Here is a 12,583-nt window from a genome sequence, read left to right on the forward strand (position 1 = left end):
TTAATTTCCTGGTTGACCCATTCATTCTTTAGTAGGATGATCTTTAGCCTCCATGTATTTCAGTTCTTTCCGACTTTCCTCTTGTGATTGAGTTCTAGTTTCAAAGCATTGTGGTCTGAAAATATGCAGGGAATAATCCCAAACTTTTGGTACCGGTTGAGACCTGATTTGTGACCTAGGATGTGATCTATTCTGGAGACTGTTCCATGGGCACTAGAGAAGAATGTGTATTCTGTTGCTTTGGGATGGAATATTCTGAGTATGTCTGTGAAATCCATTTGGTCCAGTGTGTCATTTAAAGCCTTTATTTCCTTGTTAATCTTTTGCTTAGATGATCTGTCCATTTCAGTCAGGGGGGGTGTTAAAGTCCCCCACTATTATTGTATTGTTGTCAATGTGTTTCATTGCTTTTGTTATTAATTGCCTTATACAATTGGCTGCTCCCATGTTAGGGGCATAGATATTTACAATTGTTAGATCTTCTTGTTGGATAGACCCTTGAAGTAGGATATAGTGTCCTTCTTCATCTCTTATTACAGTCTTTGGTTTAAAATCTAATTTGTCTGATATAAGGATTGCCACCCCAGCCTTCTTTTGGTGTCCATTAGCATGGTAAATGGTTTTCCACGCCCTCACTTTCAATCTGGGGGTGTCTTTAGGTCTAAAATGAGTCTTTGGCTGACAGCATATTGATGGATCTTGTTTTTTAATTCAATCTGATAGCCTGTGTCTTTTGATTGGGGCATTTAGTCCATTTACATTCAGGGTAACTATTGAAAGATATGAATTTAGCACCATTGTATTGCCTGTAAGGTGACTGTTACTGTATATTGTCTGTGTTACTTTTTGTCTATGCTGCTTTTAGGCTCTCTCTTTGCTTAGAGGACCCCTTTCAATATTTCTTGCAGTGATGGTTTCATGTTTGCAAATTCCTTTAGTTTTTGTTGTCTTGAAAGCTTTTTATCTCTCCTCTATTTTCAATGACAGCCTAGCTGGATATAGTATTCTTGGCTGCATGTTTTTCTCGTTTAGTGCTCTGAATATATCATGCCAGTCCTTTCTGACCTGCCAGGTCTCTATGGATAGATCTGTTGCCAATCTAATGTTTCTACCATTGTAGGTTACATATCTCTTCTCCTGAGCTGCTTTCAGGATTTTCTGTCTCTGAGATTCATAAGTTTTACTATTAGATGTTGGGGTGTTGACCTGTTTTTATTGATTTTGAGAGGGGTTCTCTGCGCCTCCTGGATTTTGATGCCTGTTTCCTTCCCCACATTAGGGAAGTTCTCTGCTATAATTTGCTCCACTATACCTTCTGCCCCTCTCTCTCTTTCTTCTTCTTCTGGGATCCCAATTATTCTAATGTTGTTTCATCTTATGGTATTGCTTATCTCTCGATTTCTGCCCTCGTGATCCAGTAGTTGTTTCTCTCTTTTTCTCAGCTTCTTTATTTTCCATCATTTGGTCTTCTAAATCACTGATTCTCTCTTCTGTCTTATTTATTCTAGCAGTTAGCACCTCCATTTTTGATTGCACCTCATTAATAGCCTTTTTGATTTCGACTTGGTTAGCTTTTAGTTCTTTTATTTCTCCAGAGAGGGTTTCTCTAATAAATTTCATGCTTTTTTCAAGCCCAGCTAGTATCTTTAAAATCATCATTCTGAACTCTAGGTCCGATATTGTACTAATGTCCATATTGAGTAGGTCCCTGGCAGTCGGTACTACCTCTTGTTCTTTTTGTTGAGGTGATTTTTTTCCATCTTGTCATTTTGTCCAGAGGAGAATAGATGAATGAGAGAACAAAATGCTAACAGGGTCACAACGTCCCCAGAAAATATACTCTAAACAAATCAGAAAAGACCTGAAACCTGGGGAAAAGACAGGGAAAGAAAGAAAAAAGAAGAAGAAAAAGATAAAAACAAACAAAAACAGAATAAAATGAAAGAAAAACAGAACAAAAAAACAGAAAATGATCAAATATGATCAGGCTGGTGCATAGATCAGTGCCACACACTAGATTTTGGGTGTATTTTGCTCCGTTAGAAGAAAGTGCCTCTCAAAATTTTAAAGAAAGAAAAACTTATATATGTACAAAAATAAGGGTTGATATGATGAAGCAATGGAATATAACTGTAAAGATGAAAAGTATAAAAAATTTTATAAAAGGACTTGTTAATTTGTTTGAAAAAAGAAAGAAGAGGATTTTAAAAAAAAGGAAAAAAAAAGGAGAGAATGTGATCAGGCAGGAGACTAGAACAAAGCCATACACTAGAGATTTAGGGTATATTTTGATCTCTTAGAAGAAACTGTATCTCAAAACTTTAAAGAGAGAACAACTTTATATATATATATATATATATATATATATATATATATATATATATATATATATATATGCCACAAATAAGGGTAACTACCTGAAGGGATAGAGTATGACTCTAAAAATGAAAAATAAAAATGTTTTTTTAAAAAAGGGATAAGATGTTGGTTGAGAAAGGGAAATAATATAAAAAAAAAGTTAAAAAAAATTAACTTTGAAAGACTAAAGAATCATGGTAAAAAAGCCATGGATTCTATATGCAGTATTCCCCTAGCTCTGGAGTTCTGCTGTTCTCATTGATCGGTAAACTTGGTCTTGGCTGGCTGTTCTTGCTGATCTTCTGGGGGAGGGGCCTGTTGCCATGGTTCCCAAATGTCTTTGCCAGAGGCGGAATTGCCCCGCCCTTGCCGGGTCCGGGCTATGTAATCCGGTCCGTTTTGCTCTTGGGAGCTTTTGTTCCCTGCAAGCTTTCCGTACAGCTTTGGAGGAAGAGAGTGAAAATGGCAGCCTCCCAATGTCCGCCCCAGAGGAGCCGAGAACTCGGGCCCTGCTCCTCAGTGCAGCCCCAGAGAAAAGCAGTCAATCACTCCCGTCTCCCCGGTCTCTGGCTGCACTCCGTGCTCACCTGGCCTGTGACCGAGCGTTTCTATCTCTGCCACCCGACTCGGTGTGGAGTCTCCAAACCCAGCAGATCCCTACAGTGCGCTCCTGCGCCGCTCCTCCCCGGGAAGGAAGGGGAGTCTCCCCGGATCTGCCACTTGTTGGGTCCCTGCTGGAGGAGCAGTGGCCCGACTGGGCCGCGGATCATGGTTTATGGCATCCCCGAGCTGAGAGTCCGCGCCTCGGCTCCGTTTCTGCAGCCGGCTTCCCAGCTCTGATACCTGGGAGCTCTGCCGCACTCAGGCACCCCGGGTCTTCCTGTGACCCCGAAGGTCCTAAGACCACACTATCCCACGAGGTTTCCACCCCCCGCTTAGCCGCCGGAGCGATGTCCCTCAGTGGAGCCGACTTCTCTAAAAGTTCCGATTTTGTGCTCCGTGGCTCTATCACTTGCCAGAAGCGGCTGACGGAGGCCCCCTCCCCCACCATCTGTCCTCCCGAATATCGCCTCGGATTCACTTCTCCGCACGTCCTACCTTCCAGAAAGTGGTCGCTTGTCTGTTCAGAGAGTTGTTGCTATTCTTTTCTTCGATCTCCTGTTGAGTTTGTAGTGTTCAGAATGGTTTGGTCCCTATCCAGCTGAATTCCTGAGACCAGACGAAATCCAGGTCTCCTACTCCTCTGCCATATTTCTCCCCCCGACAATTTTGTTTTAAAGTATGTTTCTTATTAGATTGTTAATAATTCTCGTTTTTTAAGTGTAACATTAAAAGCTAGTTCACTTATGGTATTTATAACATAAAAAAAAATCTCCAGAAGAATTAATTGGCAATTAAATTTCCTTTCTTTTCAATCGCATTTTTTTAAAATTTTAAAATACATGTCTGTTGTAAAATATTGATTTTACAAATTTTGTAACTGGTTTTAAAATTTTGAGTTTATGTGTCCATTGCCTAAGTTTGAGGGCTACATTCATACAAAGGCAGAAGGAGGCTTGTCCTCTACCAAACAAATCATGCATCAACTCCGATTGAATTTTAATTCAATCTGAGATAAACCATAAAGTAACAATAAAATATTATGATTTTTGGAAAGACATAAAAGTATAATAGTCTACCAATTCCTGGAACTTTGATATTTCCTTTCAGCTCTACCACTAGAATATAAGACTAATTTTGTTTGATCTTGATTTCCTCTGAAGAACTGGAGTCAGTCATTTGGTTCATTTAAGGGCATAGTTTAATACTGGATTAATGCTACATATTCTGACTTTTTTTGTTGTTCCTTGCATTCTAACACTTTAATAAAATTGCAGTAAATGAAACTGTCCCTCATATGAACATAGGAACCATAAATTCACCAATAACTATTTTTTTAAGATTTTATTTATTTATTCATGAGAGACAGAGAGAGAGAGAGAGAGAGGCAGAGGGAGAAGCAGGCTCCCAAGGAGCAGGGAGCCCGATGTGGGACTTGATCCCAGGACTCTGGGATCATGACCTGAGCCGAAGGCAGACGCTTAACCATCTGAGCCAACCAGGCGCCCTCACCAATAACTATTTTAACAAAAAATTTGTTTTATCAATAATAAATGATTATTAATAAGAAACTACCAAAAGCCTAGGAATACAGTGATTTTAAAAACTGGATATTATCAAATACTAAAATAATAAGCATACATACAGCTTCTAGTCTCAACACAAGTATTGTTGTGAGGATCTGATTTCTAAAGCCGATGGAAACAGTGCATATTTGATGCAGTACATGGGTGTCACTAACCATTTTCTCCGTCAATATATAAGTTTATAAAGATACTTGTCTATTGTGACTTTAAATAATACTTAAGCATTTTATTTTCATCTCAAACTTGTGTTGTTGTTATTGTTGTTAAATCTCAAGATGCACAAATTCATGGTTAATGTACAGTTTGTTTTTTTAAAGATTTTACTTATTTATTTGACAGAGAGACAGCGAGAGAGGGAACACAAGCAGGGGGAGTAGGAGAGAGAGAAGCAGGCTTCCCATGGAGCAGGGAGCCCGATGCGGGGCTCAACTAGGACCCTGGGATCATGACCTTAGCCAAAGGCAGTTGCTTAACAACTGAGCCACCCAGATGCCCCTACATGGTTAATGTACAGTTTTAATTAATCATGTTACCTTAAGTTAAAATGCATGTTCTGGTTGAATCAGGATTTTACTTTCAGAAATTAAAAGACAATAAAATTAGAAGTAAAAAAGTCTATTAATTATACATTTTTAAAAAATTAAAAGATTAGTATAGCTCAACAAACAGAAAGCTCATAGATAAAATTCATAAATTTGATATGCTCACTCTTAGCTTTAAACAGATCAAATACCATTTTAAGAAAACTTGATTTATCTTAATTATTTGTTCTGTTTTATCTGATGATGTTCATAAATTTATTGTAATATAAACACATAAAGTTTCTCCTCAAAATGGTTCATGTTGAAAAAAATTATTCACCTTAAGATTGGATATGACTAATTGCAAAGAAATTATATGAAAATGTTATATTAACGTACCTGAAGTCCCCAGCAGTATGGAAGGGATTTTTAACATTCACATTAATTTCTTTCCATTTATAACATGGAGATTTGCAATGTAAAACTTCCTAAAGTAAAAAATAATAATAATAATAATAATTCTATATGAAAGTAACAAAAAAGAATAACCTGAATTATAATATACAAACTTAACCTAAAAAATAGTACACTGAAATATTACAGTGATATTAATTTATGCAATCCCCCTTGTCCCATAAATAGTGTACTGCTAAAATCTGGGTGGGAAGGACAGAAATAGATTTTACCACATTACTGAATCATTTGTCACAATAGTGTCTCTTAAACTGATTTCCTTAAAATTAGTTTTGTTAATGACTGAGTATGATTTCACATTCAAAAATTAATCAATCATACCTATACCTAATATACATGACATAAGGAAGAAGCCAGGTATATGTATGTGCACATGCGTAGCTCTGTGAGTGTGTGAATATCTGTGTATGAGTGTGGCGTGCCTGTGTTTACAATGTGGTGGCCACACTGACATTATTTGTACTGTAATAAAAGCACAAATCTAAAATTAAAACTTCAAATTACCTGAAGGACTTGCATGGAAGATAAGATTCTAGGAATTCTACATTTTTAGACTGATCATGTTATTATCTTATTTCATTTCTCCATTATTATCCAGCCCACTCCCTGGTTTACTAAAACCATGAGTAGCCAGATGGAGAAGTAAACAGACTGCATGAACTTCAGGTGTCAGGTTTTCTGCCCCAGAACCATGTAAATAACAAACTAAAATCATCCATGTCTAGAGACACATATGGCAAAGCAATGTTTTATTTTGGAGAATTCCTGTGAGAGGGTGGGGAAGCGTAAGAATTTATTATTCAAGAGGAAATCTGAAGATCATGACACACATCTCAGTGATAATCAAATGTCCGCTTCCTGTTCTGGGTGTCTGTACCTTGTAAACCAGTCTGTCCATGTGAACAACTTAATGCTCTCCTCACACAACTGGCCATTACTGGAGTCAATCTCTTTTTCTTCTACTCATGCCACTGTACACCCCAGATTCTTTATAATCCATGTGGAAATTTGGCGACATAGCAAGCTTACTTCTTCTTTACCATACATCCATGGTATAAAATAATATTTAGACAAAATAACAGCTATAAAAAGTCAATGATAGCAATATCACAACTATCTTATAGAGATTTAAAAATCCTTCTCCCCCATCCTTTGAAATATAAACCGAATTCTGTCTGGCACGTTATTGCCTCTCAATAAATGCCAGTCTTAGCATTATCTTTAGAGTGGATTTGATCCAGGGGGCACTCAAGATAAATTGATGAATGTTCCTATCAGAGAAGAGAAACATTTTCTTTGCTGCATAAACCACCAACCCTGAATTCAAACAAAAACATAGATAGAAGCCCAGGGACTGCTTTACCTTAAATCACAAGTCTCCACAGCGGAAGGGAATATAAGTTGCTATGTGTATAGCGAATGACTCCATTATGAAAAGAACAAACATAATCCTAAAAATCTGACCTTAAAGGAACACTCAATACAAGCAAATCCTCTTATAAAATTGAAGAATTATTTCCACAGAAAGAGTATCACAGCAAGAATATCAGAGACACAGAAGCCAAGAATTGTGCAAATGTAATTATGTGCACGTGTGTCTGTACACAGGCGCTCCAAGAACAGGAGCTGTATAGAGATAAAACTTGGAGAAACAGCTGGGACACCCCATGGCCTGAGAAGAGAAGACACACGAAATAGGTAAAATTTACTTACAATGGCTTTAAAATTGCGGACTTCACCCTTAAGAGCAAAAGTCATTGTAGTGCCTCCTATTGCATGCTTAGGTTTTGAAATTAATAGCAGTGAAGCTTCAGCAGGATGAAGGAAGCGACTGGTGAATTTCAGAGTGATATTAATTTGGTTTCTATTTAGTAAAAGATAAAAGAAGAAATATTTTATTGAAAAGGCACAACAAGTAGGTCTTCAGTGTAGATCACGTGCCCAGGGCCTACACTCTACAATATACTCACTTCTACAATAAAATTGAAGACCAGGCGCCTGGGTGGCTCAGTTGGTTAAGCGACTGCCTTCGGCTCAGTTCATGATCCTGGAGTCCTGGGATCGAGTCCCGCATCGGGCTCCCTGCTCGGCAGGGAGTCTGCTTCTCCCTCTGACCCTCCCCCCTCTCATGTGCTCTCTATCTCTCATTCTCTCTCTCAAATAAATATATAAAATCTTTAAAAAAATAAATAAATAAAAATAAAATTGAAGACCACTGCAGATCTCAGCAAGCCTACAATCCAGTTACTGTCATCAGTTGAAACATCTTGATCCAATCTGTAAAACCTACAGTTCCCTTCAAATATACATATAATTTACCAAGTAATGGATTTCTAGTTAGCCGCAGGAAATCACGTGGGTATTTTTGTGCGAAATTCATAGGACATTCTGTGCTACTGTTTAGATGAACATCATATCATATCACTGTTTTTTTTTTTTTGTCGCATAGAGAAAAAAATGAGAAAGACTAAGAATTCAAAAAATACTTAAAGCCATGGCTGGAAATGAAATTTAAATCTGGAATCAAAATAATGGTATATAAGTAGCAGGATTTTTGAGAGAAACACATAAATAAAAGAAGGAAAACACAAAGCCACATCCATCTCTCTTAATCTTCAACTTTCTAGTCTAAAACACAGTAAAATGATAAGGAGTCTATGGACTTGGAGGAGATTGCACTTACCCGTTTGTAGGGGAATGACTACACCATGGCATCCTGGCAACTTGGCATATAGGCCACATACACAAGGCTTATTAACTGCAGTGGATAAAGTCTTGGCAGAAAGCCTTTGATCCTCCCGTAAAAGAAGAGCATAGAGGCACATGAAGAACTGTTACAAGAACCTTTCTCACTTGCCTCCCTACCTCGCCTGAGAGGGTATCCTCAGTTTCTCATTGCCTCCTACATTCTGAAGCAATAGGAGGGTTACTACCTAGCCCCCTTCAGGGGAGAGTTACGGGCTATAAAACTGCTTAGCTGCAGCATGAAATTGGCTGTCAACAACAGGGTGTCCTACCAGGCGTGATGCATTTGTCAATAAAAGCCCTTTTGTTGTGCTATTAACCTGCACAAGGGACATGGGGATCTGGCCCTTTTGATAACTTCTGTTTTCACTGTTTATTAAGTAATGAAGTCCTCGAATTAAAAAAAAAAATGGGCTCAGTGTTTCTTAAATGGCTAAATCTTTCAGACTTGCCTTGCCTTGACACAACTGTGGGTGAAAAATCTTGGGGAAATTTTACCTTTGCTTTTGCTCTGGCTTTTAGCACAGTTATCACAGTTAGTCCTTTGTGCAAACTATCACCTACTGCCTTCTCTTAGGATGCCCGTATGTGGAAATGGAGATGGGAATAGATTATCTCAGTGTCCAACTTTGAATTAACTTCCCCCAAATCCTTGTGGAATTAATGATGAATGGGTAAGTCTATGGAGCAGCAAAAAGTAAAGTGAATTAAGGACTTTCAAAATCAACAGAAAGACTCTCAAAACTGCTTTTTAGGGAAAATTACAACTCACGTGTAGCAGGAGTGGGGATGGTTTTTACTCAGATATGCCATCACTAATCTCCTCAATTTGTGCAAAGGGATATTTTGTTGGTCATTATAAAAGCTCATGGACTTTAATTAAGAACAAAGAATATTTGACCTTGAGATCTTTTTCAGGGTATATAGGCTCAAACTCTGTGTTAGGATACCTGTGAGTGACTTAGGATTTTTCTAGATATTCTAAAATTCATCATTAGATCAAGTCATTCATTCATTCATTCATTTATTCATTCGATTTTGAGAGAATTTATAATATCCCAGGCGCTGTTTTAGATTTTGGGATATAGTAATTAGAAAGAAACCCACAGTATTCCTGATCTCCTGGATCTTACATTCTATGGGGCATGCCAGACATTAATTATGTCACCACAAAATAAATGTGAAAATTACGAATTATGTACGTGCTAGGAAGTGGTATGAGAGCATATGACAGGGAGGTGTGGTACCGTCTGAAGGGTCAGAGGAAAGGATATGCTGGGTGGGATATGAAGGTTAAGAACGAGTTAGCCAGAATGAGCAGGGGAGGAAAGAAGTATCCAAGGTCTCTGGTAGGAGGAATTAAGTGTTTGAAGAACTTACCAAAGACCAGTGGTACTGAAGTTTAGAGAGCAAGAGCGTTAGTGCTACAGATATATCCAAGAGCCGGCTATGAAAGGCCACATGTTGAGATAATCAGCCTATATCTTAATGGTAATGGGAAGCTATGGGAACATTTTAAGCAGAGGAGTGATGTAAGCAAATTTACATTTAAAAAACTGTTACCATTCTAAGACAGAGGATGGATTGCAGAGAAACCTTTTAGTAGTCTATTTAAACTACACTTAAAGATGATGGTACATTAAACAATGTGGAATAGGTGATAAGAAGAAAGATGTCAAATTTAAGATATATTTGGTGAAATCAATAGGACTTGCTTGGAGATTGGCTCTCCAGGGAAGTTGATTTTAAAAAGGTGTATGAGAATGACCACAATCTAAATAACATGCACTTAATAAATGAATTTATGGACCTATACTTAAATCCTATGAAACATATTTTAAATAAAATATCCTTTTTATGAGATCAATGGTTGGTTTAAGGACCATGAAGATTTGAGCCTCTCGAGCATAGTTGTTCCTTTTGAAATTTTGTAGTCATACTGAGGCATGTAAATGACAGGGATCCCTGCCTGAATGTGTTAAAAAGTTCAGAATCAAATGGGTGGCCCACTTAGGTAAGTGTCTTAGGTCTCTAAAATTGTGTATAATTATAGGCATCATCTTAATTTTCTTCCTTTTGTTTCCTTTTTGTTTCAATTGCCTCCCTCTCACTAAAAAAAAATCATGATACTACGTGTCTCTTGTAAGGTACTTCAACTTGGCTTTTGGAAAAGATGGAAAATAATTTATAACATATTAGTCAATGTCAGTGCCCAAATGGCTCAATGAGAATAATGAGGAGAAAAAGAAACAGAATGTTCTTCCAAAAGTACACTTTTACTTTTATGTAGTAATTCTGTGGTTATAGCTAAATTTAGTCATCAAATTAGATACAAAAGTAAACACGTTTGTTTATATGTTGATGTACTTGTTTAATCTTTTCTATATAAATGATATGGCTTGGAATTTAAATCCAAAGCTGTCAGAAAGTGCCATTATTAATCATGATTTAGACAGACTCTAAGGATGTGGTACACATAGATAATTATATAATATCTGATAATGATAATGCTGCCATTTTTTAAAGAAAACAAAATATTTTCTGAACCCTATTTGTAAAAACAAAAATATGAAATTACTTAGTCTAGCTAAAAAGATGCTTAAAGAACCATCTAATAGTATTCAAGCCTACAAAATAAAATACATCTAGAAAAGGAAATAATTGTTTTCCATATATACTGAGAATTAAACATTATCTCTTCTGGAAACATGTCCATGGTTACCCCAAGAATACTTAAGTGCTTTTTTTTCCATTTTTCTCTAGTTCTATACACACAACACAAATAAAACAATTATCAAGTTATATCCTCATTGTGAATTTGCTTGTAGGACACTCTGCTAGACTGCAAACACTTGTGAGTAGTGTTAATATATTTTCATCTATGAATAACCAGCACTTCGAACTGGGATGGGGGAGGGGGACAAATACCTATTGCTTCCTCTATGTTCCAGTTACAGTACTAGGTGTTTTGCCTATTTAATTACATTTATTACTGACAAAACTTTGGGTAAATATTCCAATCCTCGTTTTACTTTTTTTTTATTTATGAGAGAGAAAGGAAGAGAGGAGGAGGAGCAGGGAGAAGGTGAGGGACAAGTAGACTCCACGCTGAGCAGGGAGACTGACATAGGCCTCAATCTCATGACCCTGAGATCATGAACTGAGCCAAAACCAAAAGTCGGATGCTTAACCAACTGAGCTACTCAGGTGCCCAATCCTCATTTTCTGAATAAGAAAAATGAGGCTGGATCTTAGAGCAGTACATGGCAACATCAAAGCCCAGCATTTAATTGTTAAATGACATGACAGTAGGGTTCTAGACAATGGTATCTGAAACCTAGATTTATCACCTAAGAGAAATCTCATTAAACTGATAAGAGATTTTTTAAAAGCTGATTGTTGGAAGAAGCTATCAATGAGCATCTGAACAGAGGTTAATGAAGGAAACAAAGCTGGCCTGGAGAGTCCAGGAGAGGCCATTTCTAGAAATGCCCACCTGCATGGAGGGCAAGACAGGGTTCAGACAATTTCACTGTCCTCGAGGCCAGTGCAGGATGCTGGGCAATTGGGCCTAAAAGCATAATGTTTTTCACCCTAAGGTAAAGGGTTGTGTGTATACACAGAACAACAATATACTTTTCTATCGCCATATTATTACTGATGAATGGCTAAACAAGTACCACAAGGCATTAGAGTAAATCCTTAAACATGAAACACTGAAAACAAAATAAACATTAACAATTGACCTAAAAGAAAATAAAAATATTTAGGTAAGAGCTAAATACATAAAAGTCAGAGACATTTATAAAGATAACCCCAATTTAAGAACAGGATGCTATGAAAGAGATACTCAATAAAAATGAAAGTATTCCATATATATATATATATATATATAAGATTCTCATTTTCTCTCCCTCTCTTTGCTCCTCTCCCCTAAAGGAAACACTTGGAAAAGAAGGCTTGTTGATAAAAAGAAGAAAAATCAAAGATACAAAAAATACTAGTGATAATATAGGATACAATGAACAGGTTCAATATCCAACAACCACAGGTTAGCAAATGAGAAATGAGAAAATGGATGGGAGAGAATTATGAAAGAAATAATTTAATTTTCCAGGGCTTATGAAAAACAACTTCATAGTTAAAGGAATCACTGTGTACCCAAATGGTGTATAAAAAAACACCCTCCTTGATGCATTCTGGAACAGTATCAGAACACAATGGAAGATCCTAAAAACTTCCAGAGGTGTTGGAAAACAGAATTATAGTAGACTTTCTCATCACAAATACTGAATACTA

The 12,583-nt window shown here is 37.1% G+C and overlaps 1 protein-coding gene across 1 annotated transcript in view; it reads right to left on the reverse strand.

Annotated features, from left to right (window-relative positions):
- The window catches only part of CFAP47 (cilia and flagella associated protein 47), a 525,897-nt gene that overhangs the window by 261,731 nt on the left and 251,583 nt on the right, over positions 1 to 12,583 (reverse strand). Inside the window, exons 38-39 of the mRNA XM_027608633.2 lie at positions 7,253 to 7,403; positions 5,465 to 5,553 (exon numbers count right to left, since the gene is read on the reverse strand). Coding sequence (XP_027464434.2) covers positions 5,465 to 5,553; positions 7,253 to 7,403 — 240 coding nt within the window. The remainder of the gene's footprint in view (positions 1 to 5,464; positions 5,554 to 7,252; positions 7,404 to 12,583) is intronic.

The sequence above is a fragment of the Zalophus californianus genome, chromosome X (genome assembly GCF_009762305.2).
Source record: "Zalophus californianus isolate mZalCal1 chromosome X, mZalCal1.pri.v2, whole genome shotgun sequence".
Lineage (NCBI taxonomy): Eukaryota > Metazoa > Chordata > Mammalia > Carnivora > Otariidae > Zalophus > Zalophus californianus.